Genomic DNA, 18,827 nt, shown 5'->3' on the forward strand with positions numbered 1-18,827 from the left:
TTGTCCCATCTGATTATCATCTATTCCGAAATTTGCACAACTATCTTGATGGAAAACAGCTTGAAACACATGAAGATGTCAAAACTACCCTTTCTACATTCTTTTTCTCCAAACCTCAATAATTTTATAGAAGTGGCATTCAGCAGCTTGTGATTCATTGGAAGGAAGGAAGTAATAATAATGGAACATACATTATTGATTAAATAACATTAAAAGCGTTTGAAATCCTTTCTCTATTTCTGAACCTAAAATCAGACATTACTTAAGAGATGACCTGATAATAGTGTAAATTATTTCTTCTTGCATATGTAATTGCATATGACACTTTTTTTTAGAAATGATTGTAGAGGATATTCTCACAGTTGTCTTGGTGAAGAACCACTCAACTTATTTATTATTTGACAAATAAACTTCTATTTTTGATGTAACTTTTATAACCAATATAATTTTTATCTGGATTTATACTGTTAGCATTTATACAAATAAATGAATGATATTCTCCACTTTTGCAACTTTATGCATCTTTATGGGCAAAAATATATTCATGTGCACGGCAAGTGAACCTTCCAGAGAAGGTTCTGTCTGTATAATTTACTTTCTCTGGGGTCCATTGTATTTTATGTGTATAATGATCCGTGAACAGAAGGATAAGATCCTAATGATTCAGTGGCGTCTTGAACAGTGCTTTTTCATGGTCAGTCGGTTGGTCATTTATGACTAGGATCAACTAAATTCCAGTGTCAGAAGTCCTACATTGGTCTTTTGGATATCATGTCTAGTGCTAGCGTTTGGGTATAGTCCTAGTTTGACATTTTACGTGGAGTTAATGAGTACTATGGCCTGGCATGGCCAAGCGCGTAAGGCGTGCGACTCGTAATCCCAGGGTCGCGGGTTCGCGCCCGCGTCGCGCCAAACATGCTCGCCCTCCCACCCGTGGGGGCGTTATAATGTTACGGTCAATCCCACTATTCGTTGGTACAAGAGTAGCCCAAGAGTTGGCGGTGGGTGGTAATGACTAGCTGTCTTCCCTCTAGTCTTACACTGCTAAATTAGGGACGGCTCGGTGCAGTGGGCTAACAACCTACTCACTTAAATACTTGTTGAAGAATCCGCAAGCGATTGCGGCCCTATGTTCCTAGATGGAATCTAATGGTGATAACCATTAGCTCAATGAGCGCTACTGTCAAGAAAAATTTACTGACATCCCTAAGTCAGACTTCTCACTGGTCTCTCCAGTCAAGGAGTGTCAGTTGTGAGGCATATATCTACTCGAAAAAAAAGGATATGTGAGCTAATTAGTTTTCAGGCAGGGTATGTGAATTAATTGAACAGTCCAGCCACGTATTCCAAACTCTGTACTGTTTTCATTGTCAGCGTCTTGGACACTCAATCTTTTCATGGTAACTGATCTTATGCTCATTGTGTTAGTAAGGAACAAAACAGCAAATAGTGCCAGCTTTTGCCATAATTTTTCATCTGCTTTGGTTCTCATTTTTTTATTCTAGATCGAATGCAAAATGAGCTGAGAAGAAAATTGGGCAAATTAAAATGTAAACAAAATCTCTTATCTGAAATATTTCAGATGACCTTCAGTGTGAACCTGACGATGACCGAAGAAGGTCGAAACGTTGTTCGCTCTTGTATGTAAAATATTTTCTCAACCCAAACGAGCCGTTTTTGCATATATAAGTTATATGATAGTTGTGTCCATGAAGGTGTGGCCTGTATAAACTTTCAATGTCTGTTCCACTCACTGATCCCAAGAGGCTATTGCCATCTGTGTTTCCGTTAGTCATACCAATAAAATTTGTTCTCTTTACCTGTCATCAGGAAAATATTGTGATCAGGCAGGCAATGATATTATTTAGAAGTTTTCACCTCCTTTATTTATCCTTGGATAATTTAACCTTTTTTTAATGGGTAGGTGAAAGTGCACATGTCACGACCATTTACAGATTAATATTCAAAATGTAATTAAACAACTCTCCTATCAGTGTATATAAAGAAACCTGGTACGGAAACGCAATTAATAATCTATATTGTATAATATTAAAAGTTTTAAATTTATAAAAAATATTACAAAATTGTTTAAATTTACCCTGGGTATCTGGACTATATATATTTTAACAAGTTATGGTACAGAAATGACAGATAACATGTATTCGTTTAGGAGATTTTAAACGTCTACAAAAGAAATTGGAAATTTTTCAGAGCAAGAAAAGCATTTTTAATCGTAACACGAAAATCACTTTGCACTCAAAGCAATAAACACTTTGATTTGATATATTCACGGACATATTTTTAAAAAAATAATTTATTCAAAAAATGAATTTCTGTTTATAAAGGAGTAATGATGCTCATCAAAAGCTTACCGAGTTTCGTGAAGATAAGCAGTATGTAAAACTATAGTATAGAACCTTTGCTGGATACTTTGTGGTTAGCTACATCAATGGATTGTTTAAGGAAGAGTTAATGGACACTATCTTCTTGATTAATGTCACTTACTGTTATCTGGACAACTTTTGCGTTCATACACAATACACTGCAATTTGTTTATCATGGTTTGGGTAAAGTTTCTTGCAGATCTTTCTGGATAGTCCTGGTTCTTCAAATTTATCCAATCTCCTTTAGTTTTTCTATTCCATTAAGTACAAGAAATATTGCAATGTTGGAATACAATTTCAGGATGTCAATGTGTAAATATTTTGCACATCAGAAAGGACTCTTTCTAAACATGAGTAAGTTTTGGTGGTATCACTCTAAGTATACCGAAATGTAGTTCTGGTACATTCTGTTTCATCGCAACCTTATGTCGGTTAGAAATACCATTCAACTACTGGTTTGCATATTAAAAATATTTTAATACAGCATTCTCAATCCTTTGTATTATATGTATACTATGTTTTGGTCATTAATTATTCCCCTACGAAATTAATTATATTTTGGTGTATAATGATATCTCTAACACCTTATAATTTCTCTGCTCTATATCTAGATCATATTTTGTGTTTTATATTTATATTTAAAGGCATTTTCTTATTCTCCATTTGCCTCATTTGACCATGCCATCTCAGCTGAACTTCCTCAGTTACCATCAGCACATTCTTTACGGCCAGATCTGATCGAATATTATCATTTCACATTCTGTCTCTGAGTTTGACACCTTCAAGTTCGGCTGCTTAGACTTCGTATAACTTAATATTTTAGGTTCAAGTCTCAATCCTTTACAACAGTAGATGCTGGAGTTTGATGGTATAAGTGGTAATCTAAAATTCTGTGGTATGTGTTTATTCCTTAGCAGCAGGTAAAGTATACCTATATTTCTGATGGATTGGCTTATCCTCTCCTTTACTGTATGTTTTTATCTACCCCTTTGTGCTCCTATGTATATAAAGCTTACAGACTACTTTATTGGTGTTCCATTTGTCCCAACAAGTACCTGCTTTGGTATATCTAACAGTATCATTATTTCTATTCTCAAGAGATTTAGATTTAAGTCAAATTCCTCAAAAGTAGATGTAACAATACCAATGTCATTCACATACATCAATCCCTCAGAATCTACAGTTTTACAGTTGGATGAAATGCACACTTCTGCTTCCTTCAGCAGGACGTACATTAGTAGAGAGAGAGTATGCTACTTTGCCATACACCAGTGGGTACGTCAAACCAATATTATTTCCCTTAATGGAGCTTCATTGCATTTAAACAACTGTTACACATATGTTTTGTTGCATGATAAAGCTTGGGAGATATGTTACACTCTCTTTTCTGCACCACTTGTCATAATTTTATTCTAAAGTCTCTCTTCAATAATTTTGGCCCGGCAAGGCCAGATGGGTTAAGGCGTTCGACTCGTAATCCAAGGGTCGCGGGTTCGAATCCCCGTCCCACCAAACTTGCTCGCTTTTTCAGCCGTGGGGGCGTTATAGTGTGACGGCCAATCCCACTATTCGTTGGTAAAAAGTAGCCCAAGAGTTGGCGGTCTAGCGCAGATAGCCCTTGAGTAGCTATTTTTGTTTTCAAATTCTTAAACTCCTAGGCTTCTTTCTAGCATTCTTTCATAGATTTTTGTCAAGTTGAAGCACTAGAGATATGTATCTGTGATTTTTTTACTCCCTGTGATCATTTATCTGCTTGTAGATAAGGTAAATAACTGCTTTGCTTTTGTATACTTTGTCTAGCGCAATGCTCACATACTGCATTGAAGATTTTTTGTAGCAATCACAACATATATTGCCCACCATATTTAAAGATCTTGCAAATTGGATTTGTTGATTTAATTTATTGCACTACCTGATTTACATCCTCTAAGAAGTTAGAATTTTTCTTTTTCATAGTTTAGTAAGGGGCTTTGCTTGTTTCTGTGTCCTTCTCTGACATTTTCTTCCCTAGCATTCAGAAAACATTTATGGTACTTTTAAATATCAAGTCCATTTTAGTGACCAATCTTCTCTCGCTTTATTCACAGTAAGATATTTAGAGATCACAGATTTACACCAAAGCTTCCTTCGTACTATTAACACATTCATATTTATCTCTAGAATAACTATCTAATGATCTCAGTCCTTGGAAAGTGATGAAATGACTTTATAGCATCAGTAAACAATATTTCTGCTGCTCAACACTGAGTCGATCATTGATTTTCCTTGTACCATCCCAACTCCTAGATCCAATGATACCACATCTACTTATGAAACTCTAGATGACAGTAAAAATTATTCGTGTTTGATAGTTAGTTCTTGACACAGAAATTAAATACTCTTTCCCCATTTCTGTTTCTGTCAATAATACCAAAGATCTCTAAAATACCATTACAACCTGTCCAATCTGTTTTAAGGAAGCCATTGAAATTAACCAATACAACAAGCAGTTTTTCTATGAGGCATGTTGTAATAACAAGTTTACAATACTCCATAATTTTTCTTTCTCTTCGTCTGATCTATCTTGTATTCAATCCAGACCCTCTTGTTACCATTTCATCAACCGTGAAATTAAACAGGAAGACCCCAGCACGAAGAGAGTCATTGTCCTTTATGCACCAAGACAAAGTCTTTATACGAGGGCTGTTAAAAAAATACGCGGACTGACGTCATAAAACAAAATGTACTTTATTTGGAAGTTAAAGGTCTGGGACCCCTTCAAAGTACTCTCCTCCCCAACGCACACACTTATCCCAACGGTGTTTCCACTTGTTGAAACAGTCCTGGTACGCTTCTTTTTGTAATGTCCTCCAGCTCCTTCGTCGCATTTACCTTAATCTCGGGAATCGTCTCAAATCTTCTTCCTTTCAAGGGTCTTTTGAGTTTGTGGAACAAGAAAAAATCGCAAGGAGCAAGGTCAGGAGAGTAGGGGGGGGTGGGGAAGAACAGTGATCGAGTGTTTGGCCAAAAACTCACGAGTTCTGAGGCACAAATTTCGCAGCAACGCGGTGCATCTTCAATTTTTCGGTCAAAATCTTGTAACAAGATCCAACTGATATCCCACACTCTTCAGAAAGCTCCCTGACAGTCAAACATCGATTTGCCCGCACCAGGATGTTGATTTTGTCGACGTGTGGGTCGTCAGTTGGCGTGGAAGGATGTCCAGGACGCTCATCATCTTCAATGGACTGTCGACCATCCTTAAAACGTTCATGCCACTTGAAACATGCCGTACGCTTCATAGCAACATCACCGTAAGCCGTGTTAAGCATAGCAAAAGTTTCAGTCGCAGATTTTCCAAGTTTAACACAAAATTTCACAGCAAGTCGTTGCTCCTTCAGGTCATTCATTCTGAAATCCGCCAAACGAAACTCTCGCACTTCACTTAAAATCGTGTAGCTAATACACAAATGAAGATATCTGCAATCGGGAAATGGCGTCGTAATCAGCTGATATGTGCGAACCTAGCGACACCAAGCGGAGTCCCCTGGAACCAACTGGAGGCGCGCAATTCAAACAGTCCGCGTATTTTTTGAACAGACCTCGTAGATATATTTTCAGCTTTCCTTCATCCTTGAGTCTTTTATTTTCAGAAATACCAACTATTTCGAGACGTCTTTCCTTCATTAGATCTACCAGTTGTTGGATCGTATCTCTTAATTTTCATGTGTGTGTAAGTGTAATTCTTAGTCTTTTTCCAATTTTGGTCCCTGTCTGTCTTCTTAGAAGCTGTCTTGTTCAAGGCTTTCTGTGAATATTTTTAGCAATAAATGTAATAGACATCGACTTACTAAGCCTGTTGTGACTTTACCAAGGTCCTATTAGGTATTCTATTTCAAGGCTCTTAACAGGGTTTCTTGGTTACCATAATGGCCAAGGAGCTCAAAGTCCCCATTGTATTGCATCCTATCAGGTTAATCGTCTACTTGAACCGTTACCATGATCAACGACGAAAAAGAAGGAATGGAGTTCAGAGCACTAATGTTCTACTAAAAACGGAATTGAACCTGGCTTCAAATAACTGCATAGTGATATGTTTATAAAGAAATATAATGAAAGTGATTTCAAATAGCTGGCCCAACATGACCAGATCGTTAGAACACTTGACTCGTAATATGAGGGTCACACCAAACATGCTCGTCCTTTCAGCTGTGAGGTGATATAATGTGATATTCAATTATACTATTTATTAGTAAAAGAGTAACCTAAAAATTGGCGGTTGGTGACGATGACTAGCTGCCTTTCCTCTAGTCTTACACTGCTAAATTGGGACGACTAGCATAGATAGTCCTCATGTAGCTTTGCGCGAAATTTAAAAACAAAACATCGGTTATTAATATGCCACCTGAAGAAAAAAATATGCGCTAATGTACAAGAATCTTCTTAACGGTGTTATCTGAACCTGTAACTAATTGTTCGTTAATGTGTTTTTACGCAATGTTAAGTGATATTTTCCGGCTGGTAAGCGTTTTAATATATGCCGTTTCTAGTACCCTCCAAGAACCTGGCCATCAATTTGTTCTGTCAGAACCGTAATTAAACGTAGCTTGAAAGACTGTCATGTACATGTTCTCTACGATATAGAATTTATATGATCTGATATTTCTGTATTTAGATATCTGCTTTTACCAGTATTTAGAATGTTTACAAATAATTACTTATTCGTGTGCTGCCTAAGGAAGAGAAATTATCAAATTTGACTAATGTATAGACTTTCTCTGAATAAGGACTGATCATAATAATTGTGTTTTCTACACAACCAAGATAATAATATTCAAAGTAAAGTTGTAGCGACCAGATTTCGGTCATTGTCATGAGTAATATCCTGTACAATAAACTAAGTCTAATTATTGATGAATTATTAGTTTTATTCCATGCTAGAATATTTACTAGTAAAGATTGGAAACTATTTAATAATTGGTCTTAGGAGAGTATAGGTTACTGATAATGACAATAAACAGAAATAATCGATTCGTTGTTCATATATTATTTGAAATATGTACGATACTGGAAATAACTATCTAACTACACAGATGATACACATGAGTCACAAATTATGAGTAACTGGAATTAAATTATCAAACATCAGGAAGAATAACTTGATCAGTATAGGCTATTTTATAATCTATTCTGTAAGATAACGTGGTGATATTATTGTTTCTCTTGAAATTCTAAATAGAAAATATTACATGGTCAGACTAAGGGTTATCTCCTAATTTAATCTTTAATCTAAATTAAACACTACAGCTTGAAGAAAGGTTTCCGAGAAACTGTTCATATAAACAGAAAAAATGATTTGATTAAATTGAATTTTAATCAATAATCTACCTTTTATACACAGAAAGAAAAATGTATTCAGGTAAAGTTTAATAGAAATATAGTGTTCAGACTAAAGTATTTCAGTAGTACATCTTGAATACAGAAGGAAAACACTAAGGGCTAAAGACTCTATCAATACACCTTTTAAAAGTATCTAATGATAGTGATCAGACTAAAAAGAAGTGTGTAGAAGGAAAGCAATGCCAGACTAAAGTTTTTGTTCAGAAATACATCTTCGGTGTGAAAAGAAAACATTACAAAATAAAATATGTTTAGTAACCTACACTTTTAACAAGTAGAATATTGTGTTCAGACTAAAGATTCTCATAAATAAATCTTCTTTTCACACATATTATACACATGCACAGATAATTGTTTTGTAGGTGGTTTCGGTTATCGATTCTAGAAATAACGATAAATAAATATCTAACTTAACTTTTCTAACTCACCTGACATCTCAGCAATAGATATGATAGTAGCTAAAATTTCTATAGAAGAAACGTTTTCTAGCAAACAAAAGCACAAAGTCAGGTGTTTTTAAAATGTATGCATACTTCTTCATAAGTCTTTAACGTTAGATAACAACGTTTTCCTCATATAGGCTGATAGTGGATGTATTTTATTATTGATATTGAAAAGGAGATACTCTAAACTCTAAAGCAAATGTCTGGAAGTTTTAAATGTTGTTTCTTAAAATATATTGTTGAAACTTTAAAGATTTGAATTACAAGATATTTTGGATAAAGTAGATGCGGATGAGGAAGTATAATAAATGTTAAAGACCTTTTCAAACTCCCACAAATATCCAATACATCTGTATACATTAACCGTCTTTTGTTGGCAAGCTCATGCTTCTAATTACATTCGATTCTACTTCTATATCCTCTTGAATAGCCTGTTCTATGTGATTTTTCTCGTTGAGATTATACAGCGTAGGACGTGTTTGGGTGCGGAAGTCTGAAAACGTCACCACTACCCACAATAACTTTGACTAGAACTGGTCTCCTCTACGCACGTGAAAACGAACAGGTAGGCTCAAGCCTTCTGGTCTCTACGCATGCTCAGTACAGTTCTGCTTAATATGGGGCAGTGCAGAATTGTAATGACTTTACTGCCCTGACTCTTTGCTGTGCGGTAGGACTAAAATCTCAAGCCTGAGTAGAACAAGAGGGCTGGTAGCAGACGACGTCGTTTAACTCTGCAGAAATTGTATTTACATAATTTATAATATAAATATCTTATTTTCACATAACTTTAACCTATCTTTGATATTCAAACCCAGTAAATAGCATCGTGTGAGCCACCTTGATAAAATGCCTAACAAGTCATTAACATGTTTAGCTGGATTGATATTACTTTTACAGTTTCTACTGGCGTTTGCTCAAGGTAAGCATGATAAGCTGTTTAGATAGAATGGTTTAAGTGTGCATGTAACGGTACTTTTGTCACGAACTGTCCGATAGCTCTTACTGGAACCTAATTTCGTACAGTAAGATACACTAAGCAAATAAAATGTGAGCAATATCTAACACACACGTACATGTAAGGAATCGAGTCGATATTTTGTAAACAAATAGTTGGTTACTTAACCAATAAATTTTAACTTAATGAAGTCACTGCAACATTGAAAAGTTCTTATGTATAATTGCCAGTTTATGTAAATATTTGTTACTATTTATATAAGTATTTAATTTTAATTGGTTTATGCTTATATTTATTTTAATGCAGTGTATTTATTACTTGTAACCTAGTAATAATGCTACTTACTTGGGAAATGATTGAATGAATATTAGCTTCGCACTGCACTTAGATTGCTTCTCGCTAATACAGCGGTAAGTCTACGTATTTACAACGCTAAAATCAGGAGTGCGATTCCCCTCGGTCGTGTCAGCAGATAGCCCGATGTGGGTTTGTTATAAGGAAAAAACACACATACATTTAAATGACACTATAGCCTAGTGTTTAAACATTCAAAATAATAAACTTATATTTAATAAAATATTTACTCACATAAATGCTGTGTAAACAAAGCAAGCATAAACAAGCTATAAAAATGGCTTGAAGACTGTCTGAGAATTTTCAGAAGAATAAAACGATAGTGTGAAACCATATATAATAAAACCACCTTGTGAAGAAATGCATACAAGAGCTTCAGTTTGACTGTACGATAATATTACAATCATTTTTTTATAATAAATAAATGGCTATAAACTACCTTGTGTAATAACAAATCCATAAAAATAACCATTACGTTTCAGTTAATTGGAAAAAGTGAAGCAATATTGATGCAGCAAATTAAGTTGTAAGTCTTGTGTAATTATATATACACTTAACAATAAGTACATCATTACAGTCGTAAATAAAATATTTTCAACTGGTCAAATTAAACCTGAGCATAATATTTTCAGCTAGTGATAATATGAAAATTTAACTATTTATTAAAGTAACAGGAATATATTAAAAGCTTTATGGAAGACCTAAAAAAGAGTCCAAAAGTTTAACAGAATCATATATTTTATATCCTCTACAATGACAACAGTAACGAACCAGTCGCAACTGTTAAATGCATTGTTGCGATAGTGACTTAACCTTCAAACAGTCTAATATTAAACTTGGTAACTAAACACGATGTTAGGATAAAAATCTTATCCATTCATCTTTTTCGGCAATTTCAAGGCTCTGTGAAATATCTCCACTTGTCAGCATTATTGATGTCCAATAGTTTTCATGCTGCAGAATTTGTAAGAATACCATATTTAGAGTATTAAAGTTTTGAGTTATTTTAGTTCGTTCAGAACAAGAAACGTTTCATTCCCTGAATGCTGAAAACAAATTTGCAAGATAACTTTGTGATTGACGAAGACTTTTTTTTCATTTATGAAAAAGAAATTCAGTCATTCACAATGTTAAAACACTGTATGTGCTTTGTCAGTAAGAAAGTTGTATTTAGTATATGATATCGTAATTTTCTTCTAATTTAATATAATACAAAGCCTAGCATTTAAACGCAACGATCTATTTCACTGAGACATTCTAGAGTGTCCAAAGGTCTCTTATCGAGTTATTTCACTGGGAGATTTTAGAATTTCTAAAGGACTCCTAACGAGTTGTTTCATTTGGGCATTCTAGAATATTTAAATGACTGAACAGTTTGTATTTAATCTTTCTTATTATAAATGGAGACTAAACAAAACCTAACTTTTCATTCAAATATGAAACATGCTCTGATACATTGGTTTATTTTTGGAAGGTAAAGATGACCAAGCTACCAAGAAATGAACATATATTGGGAGGAAGATATTTAGTTTCGAACAGTTGCACGAACATATTTCGAACTTCAAATTAACAGGTTGCATCGTACACGCCGCTGATGAAACCTATTCACTTGAGTAATTGTCTAATACTTTTGTTATATGAGACCTTAGGAGTTCAGTAATTATCTAATTAAAATATATAATTATACATATAATTATAGAAAATATATAATAAATTATATAATTATCTAATTCTTTTATAATATGGACCTAATGGTTTAAGTAAATGTTCTATGCTTTTTATAATATAGGAACTAACGCTTTAAGGTATAAAACAGTTGTTTTTTAGAGATGAGTTGCCTAGCTAGTGCTCCGTTGTTTAGCTTGAGGAGTTTGATAAACTCTTACATGTCATGAAAAAGTTAATGGCCTTATTGCAAATATGAGTATATACTATTTACATAAGTTAAAACAATAAAATGGTAAGAAAAGTAAAAAAATAGTTTAAAAGACTGAGAAGTGGTATGAAAATAAATTAAAACCTACTGCTTGTTACAAGAAATCAAAACTCCCAAAACTGAAGTATAAAATAAAAAAGGTTATTATATTTGTTTCTAAAGACATAATGACTTTTGCAACTTATTCAAAATGAAATAGAGTCGTAAAGTGGCACTAGTTTATACCCATAGTAAGTTCAGTTTATATATACAAGGCGAAAGTTTTCACATGGCGCAACGTGTTTCTTGTTTATAACACATTTAAGATACCATAGTTACAGCTTACGTCGTTTATAAAAGTATTAAAAATATCATACGTCTGCAGAGTTGTTTTTCTTAATGTGTAATAATATGAAAAGTGTCATATAACGTAATTTAAAACAAGATTAAATCATAAGCTTGTCGCAGTTCTTGTCTGGTAAATAACAGGAAAAATAAGTTAATAGTGGCTTTTTTCTAGTTTATAATAGATGAAATATATATTCACTCTTTGTGGTTTAAGAAAGGATGAAAAACATAACTGCATTTGATATTTAATCTTTAAAGAGTGAAAAATACTTTTATATTCTCAGTTTGCTTTTAATTTATACCAAAATTAAGGAATCACAGTTGTAACTTGTTTCTAGTTTATACCTATATTAGAAAATCATAGCTTTTTTATCTGTTTTATAACTGGATGAAAGAATATCTCATGGTAGTAATCGTTTCTGTACTTTACGAAAGTATGAGTAATATCAAATGAAAGATGTATTAATGTCACGTTGTTATCTGTAATTATAGCAGATAGCCCGATGTGGCTTTGATATAAAATGAACACACAGACACATAATGTCTGTCAAAGTGTATTGAAATTTTGAATGTGACTTTAGACCACCTCGGAATATAAATAATGAAAAAAGTGTTTCTGAAAAAAATCGCTAGACAATCTCGAACAATCTGAGTAAAAGAGGGTTCTTGGGTTTAAATAAACTGGTGTATTTGCAAGGATGATTGAAAAGATGAGTAAACAGAAGATATCTAACTCATGAAGAGAGGAAGTAAACTATTTCTATACAATTTATATTTAACCTTTATTATTATATGGAGTGGTTAAACAAAACCTTATGACATGAGTGAGTAAATGCTTGATGCTTTTATAATATGGAAATTAGAGACATGAGAAAATGTTTGATGCTCTTATATTGTGGGAACCAATTACCTGAGCAAAATGCTTAATGCTTTTATAACATAGGAACATATGACTTAACAACTAAATCGTTTTACCTCTTAATTCTAAAATAGATTTTCTTGGCATCCATATTTCAATCTTTCTTCAGTCGATATTGCTTAGGAAGTTTGATATGTCATAATGTAAAGTTTGATAACAATGTTTTTTTGTTATGTTAAAAAATTAGTTTGAACAGTTAAACTTACAGATTCAAGTTGTATTTCACAGAAAAACATAAGAAAATAAACGTTTTGGCGTTTCTGGTCAATGCGATAAAAGCGACAAGATGACGGAAGAAAGTGCTGTTGTAATTAAAAATAATTTTTTACATCTCCAAATAAGATGATTATAAATAAAGTAGGAAATGTTCTGTATGAATACTATTGATTTTTGACTGTATTAGTTCTGAAAAATCAAAATATGGTACCAACTACTGAAAAAGTGTCAGAATTACCTCATAATTTTCCGTAATGCCAAATTCACAGGTTTGAGTTTTTAAACTCATTTCTTAAAAGAAAAATATTACCATACAGAATGACATGAAATATCTAAATATCTCAGCAGAACAGATAGGGAGAGATTGGAATATAGTGGGCTGATATCAAGTAACGTATGGGAATATAATAGACCAAAATAAGCTAATACTGCAAATAAGATATAGGAGATGAATTTTTATTACATGAGTTTGTTTTATTTTTATTGCGTGTTCTACAATGGACGGAATGACTTTCATTTCACTCAAGGATAATTTTATGATAATAAAGTCACTGCGAGTAGTTTTAGTTTCAGATTAAGAATAAAGCTATGTAATATGCTATCTGTCCTATGTTCACCACGGGTATCGAAACCCAGGTTTGTAGAGGTTGAAGGCTGCAGACATACTGCTATGGCATTAGGGAGGCTTCACTTTCAATGATCAGTTTCAATAGGATCAGGACAAGCGCAGATATTGAGCTTGTCTTCATCCTATGTTTACTTGCTTTTTAATATTTCTTGTGATCATAAATAGGATAAAATAAATCTATATTTATCTTGTTTATACTCAAATAATAGAAATATTTTAAAATATTCAAATAGAATAATTTTATACTAATCTTTTTGCATATACAAATCCTTTTTGTATAGGACGGCACATTCTCCAGACAGAAATATAAATTTATGCCATTTTATTCCTATTGCTTTTATTGATATAAAATAGGTGTATAAAATTCATTTATTTCAATGATTGTGGGTTTACTTATAGCAACGTTATATCGGACAATCTGCTGTGTTTATTGAGGGGAATCGAGTCCCTGATTTTTAGTGTTGAAACTTTCAACTGACTCTGATATTGAACTTTAGTCACTAATCCCACCAGTTCTGCTGTCGTTCAAAGATAACAATATAAATCAAAATCCTGGAAAGATAATTTTCCCGTTTTCCAAATTGGATTCATGAATTTGTAGAATACTGGGAAGGTCTTACATAGGATATTTTAAAATAATAATCTGCGTTTTCTTATTTTAGAAATTTTGGACTTGTTATTAGGATATCAGAAGGTTTTGAGTGATCTGAAGATTGTTCATACTTTTTTACTTGAAACTAAGAATAATGTATAAACGATCATTCTAAAACAAGACGCAGACACGGATACCAAATCTTTTGCGTATCGGATGCTTCCCTGGAATTACATTAAGTAATAGTATCCCTGGTCTTAACTCTTACTGATTATGTTTGCTTCTTTTGTTTTGTTTTCACGTCAAACTCGTTCTTTAATTTAAATAAACTATTTTCTGTTGTTATGACAGATTATGGTCTAGGATGGCCTGGTACTCAGGACGTTCGATTTGCTATCTACGTGTTGTGGCTTCGAAGCCCCGTCACAAAACATTTCAGTCCAAATGTGACAGCCAGTCCTACTGTTCATTGGTAAAAAAGTAGCCCATGAATTCGTGGTGGATGGTGCTAACTAGATGCTAGCGCTTCTAAACTAGGGTTTGTTAGCGCAGATATTATAGCTCTCGTATTAATAGCTTTGCGCGAAATTCAGACCATACCAGTGACGAATTAAGTTTTCTTTTTGTACTTGGATTCTAGGTGACATTGTTTGTTGATTATAAAGCAGAAAACTACATAGGAGTTATTTGTTCTTCTCATTGCGGGTTTCGAAACCCAGTTATTAGAGTTATAAGCACACATTTACTATTAAGTCAGAGATACAAGTGCCATAGAAACGAGTTAATAGTTTTAATTTTCATTGTACAGATTATTACTTTTGTAAAAAGTAAAGAAAATTTCAAAAGGTTTAGATTTTAATTTGAAAAGCTTCACCTATTTTTAGCTTTAGATTAATCTGCCAAATTTTAATTATTTCTTTAATGAATGTTTATAATGACCTCAAAGATAATTATAATTAGGGTATTCAATGCAACCTGTGATACGTCACTAATACATTGAAAATAATATGTCAGCCTAGAGTTTACACTCTAAACGGTTGTGAGAGGTCGACATCACGATAAGGCTATTTTCAACACTCAGTTGGCAACTACGGCTGCAGATGAAAACACTGTCAAAATGGTTTCTCAACGTCTTGATATTTTAGGCTAAATTATTTTTTCCGCTCCTCCTTTGTCATTGGCCCAGCATGGCCAGATGGATGAGACACTCGACTCGTAATCCGAGGATTGCGGGTTCGAATCCCTGTCACACCAAACATGCTCGCCCTTTCAGTCATGGGGGCATTAAAATGTGAGGGTCAATCCCACTATTCGTTGGTAAAAGAGTAGCCCAAGAGGTGGCGGTGGGTGGTGATGACTAGGTGCCTTTCCTTTAGTCTTACACTGCTAAATAAGGGACGGCTAACGCAGATAGCCCTCGTGTAACTTTGCGCGAAATTCATAAATAAGCAAGCCTTTGTCATTACTCGATAATGTCTTTTTCTCGCTAAAACGCAATTATTTTCATTCTTTTGTAACAACAGTGTCTGAAAATAGCCACATTATGCTTATATTAACTGTTAAAATCTAAGTTATATCTCAAAAATACAATAGCACGGATTTGAAAGCCAGTTTGTGGAAGCAATGCTGTTTTTATATTTTATTTCAAGAATAACATTAATCTAATTTTGTACATATTAACTTTACCATCTTGTTTATATTTTTCTTAAATTAACTTGCCACTTAAAATTATTATAATTTGTACAGTGCTTTAATAAAACTCGTAATTGTGTTATAGAAATGTTTTAATTTAATTAATTAGGTACATGTAAACGAGTATTGGCTTTTTACAAAACGATTTGGTCGGTTTAATGTAAGTAGATTTAAATTTACAAAAATAAAAGAGAAAAATTATCTAATCATAAATATTAATTTATAATTTACTGAGATGAGGAAATATATATCTTAAAAACACATTAAATTATAATTTACTATAAATATTTTCATAGATAGGTTCAATATGAACAAATGTACACTAAATGTGATTATAGGTGGGTCCTATGTGAACAGATGCATTCAATATGGTAATTGTAGGTTTCTAGAAAGTTTTTTTTTTCTTAAGGTAAGCAGAAACAAATATATATTGATTATGAAAATCAATGATAAAGGTTTTGTATAAATAAGTCCAAGTTTAGAAAAAGACAGATTTATAAATATACCTGATGATTAAGCTGCAAACTTGATGGCTTATATTGCTAAAATTCGACTCTTGCAGTGAGCCCAGAGCAAATAACGCTTTGCATATAGATTTTGCTTAACAAAAGTAAAACGATGTATTCTTAGCTTAAAATTCTAAGTCTAGTTAGGGTAAGCAAAAATAAATGTAGTTTGAAAACGTAGTTTTAATACTGATAAGGATATAATTATTTTCTGAACAATATCGTTATTTTGCACTGTCTTTTTATTACAGAAGCTATAATTCGTATTTAGCATGTAATATTCGCAGACAGTTTAGCTCGTTTGTCTTGAATTTTGCGCAGTTACTTGAGAGTTATCTATAATTTAGAAGTAATAGAGGGAAAGCAGCTATGAATACCATCCACCGCCATCTCTTTAACTACTACTTTGCCAACCAATAGTGGAATTGACTATCTCATTCTGATCATGTTCAGCGACGGAGATTCGAACCCGCAGCTCTGAGATTACAAGTGGAGAGTCGTAGCGTCCCAGGTTAGATGAACATAATACGAATCAGTTCTTTCTTCATTCATAACTAAAACTGTTATTATCAACGTGAGATTTCGAAATAATTAACAGCACTACAATTGCTAGCAAATATTAAAGTCGTTGTATATTTTCCCTAGTCTTCTTTGCTCAGTTTACCTATATTTATCTATATTCCACTAACTATATACTAATACTTAAATACTAACTGATAACATTATTAGCAAACCCATACATTTACATTTCTAAAATTATTGTCATGCATTTGATGACATGCTATAGATGTTGTCATGTCTCAGTACGTCTGCAAGACAATGCTAAAACCAAGAATATCTTCAAGTTCGAAATGTACATAGTTGGAGCTAGACTAGTAAGTAGGAATAATGAGACAAAAATCGCTCCTGCGAGAGACTTTTTATAGAAATCTCCTATAATATTCTATAAATTGTGGCAATATAAAATACACACATCTAACACTAGAAAAAATATGACTGGCACCCGCTGTTTACAGACGGTAAAATGAGTAGACTGTTTTCTAAAATGCAAAAGACGTTAGACCCTGTTCTAATTGACCAATTCCTTTAGACACTTGTTAGAAATCGACAGGAATTGACAGATGAACTTATAGAACTACTGACAACACATTCGAAAACATCTTACTGTAGATGCAGAAAAGAATGGTGGAATCAGTAAGAACGTAACCTGTAGAGAACGTATGAATCTGGCAATCCATGTTTTGCCCTTGTTTGTACAGACGGTAGAAATAATTCTAAAGAAAGCTATCTAGAAAATTGAAACTGCTTGGAATACTGTGACAGTGAAAGTTGTTGGAAGTAGTGTGTTAGTGAGGGAGTTACCGTTTCCATGGCAAGATCTGTATCTTTTGATTCTCTTGAGTTTGGTATGCAATCATTAGGCGATCAAGTTATGTATTCACTTCCACCCGTATCCTATTTGGTTCTTTTCTTTTTAAAGTTCAGCAGCCAGCCGTATAGTGCTTTTCTAATTAGCAATAAGTATTTTTATACTTCTATTTAATCGTGGTACGTAGAATATCTATACAAAATATGAAGTTAACAGCGAATTAGATGTATGAAGTAGATAAGTGAATTCAGAAGATAAACACACCCATCAGGTTTATTTCTAAATTCATTTCATATGGCAATTCAAACCATCTATTTTGTAGATTCATTATAAATTAGGTTGTAACTGACCTTTTTAACATTATCTTTGTTGAACAGGATGTAAAAGACCACTTGAATCATGTTTCAGAAATATTCATAGGTAGTAACTTTTATATAAGTTGCATCTTGATAACTGTAAACAATAAAGCGAATTAGAGAATTATCTGAAGAATTTTAAAGAAATCAGTTAAAATTTCATTTCAAAATTAATTCGTGATGACCTAAAGATGGCCAAAGAAGGTCTAAACGTTGTTCTCTGCTTTATTAGTAAAAGTGTTAATACCCATACTAGCCGTCCTGAGACACATATTCAAAATTAAATTACGAAATATTTGTCTTGAACTCATCAGTATTTCTGAACGTTAGTTTATTAGAATATTTCTATTACTTGAATTCGTACACAATCATATTTTCATCTAGAATATACAAGTATATGAAGTAAAGTACTCTCGGAGATAAACATAGAAATAAAGACAAAACAATCACTCTCGGAGATAAACATAGAAATAAAGACAAAAGAATCATGAAAAAATATATCGATAATTTTGTTTTCTACAATAATAAAATATATAAGTGAACGAAGCAGTAAAGATCCAAAGAAATTAATGAATTGCGGTAATTATGAAGTTTGCTAGGTCCTAAAATTTTACATTTCTACAACGTTGACGAACTATATTTAATAAGATAAACGTGAGCTGTTTTAAATCTGACTGTAATATAGGGATCTATTGATAACCACACAATCTGCCAGAAACAGTCTTTCTTTATGTTCTTTTTATTCGTCAAAGATTTCAGAAAAGCATG

The 18,827-nt window shown here is 33.1% G+C and overlaps 1 protein-coding gene across 1 annotated transcript in view; it reads left to right on the forward strand.

The window, feature by feature from the left end:
* Positions 1-8,808: 8,808 nt before the first annotated feature.
* LOC143244748 (uncharacterized) overlaps positions 8,809-18,827 on the forward strand; it is a 54,013-nt gene continuing 43,994 nt past the window's right edge. Inside the window, exon 1 of the mRNA XM_076489974.1 lies at positions 8,809-9,128. Coding sequence (XP_076346089.1) covers positions 9,056-9,128 — 73 coding nt within the window. The 5' untranslated portion in view covers positions 8,809-9,055. The remainder of the gene's footprint in view (positions 9,129-18,827) is intronic.

Source organism: Tachypleus tridentatus, chromosome 2 (genome assembly GCF_004210375.1).
Source record: "Tachypleus tridentatus isolate NWPU-2018 chromosome 2, ASM421037v1, whole genome shotgun sequence".
NCBI classification, from domain to species: Eukaryota; Metazoa; Arthropoda; class Merostomata; order Xiphosura; family Limulidae; genus Tachypleus; species Tachypleus tridentatus.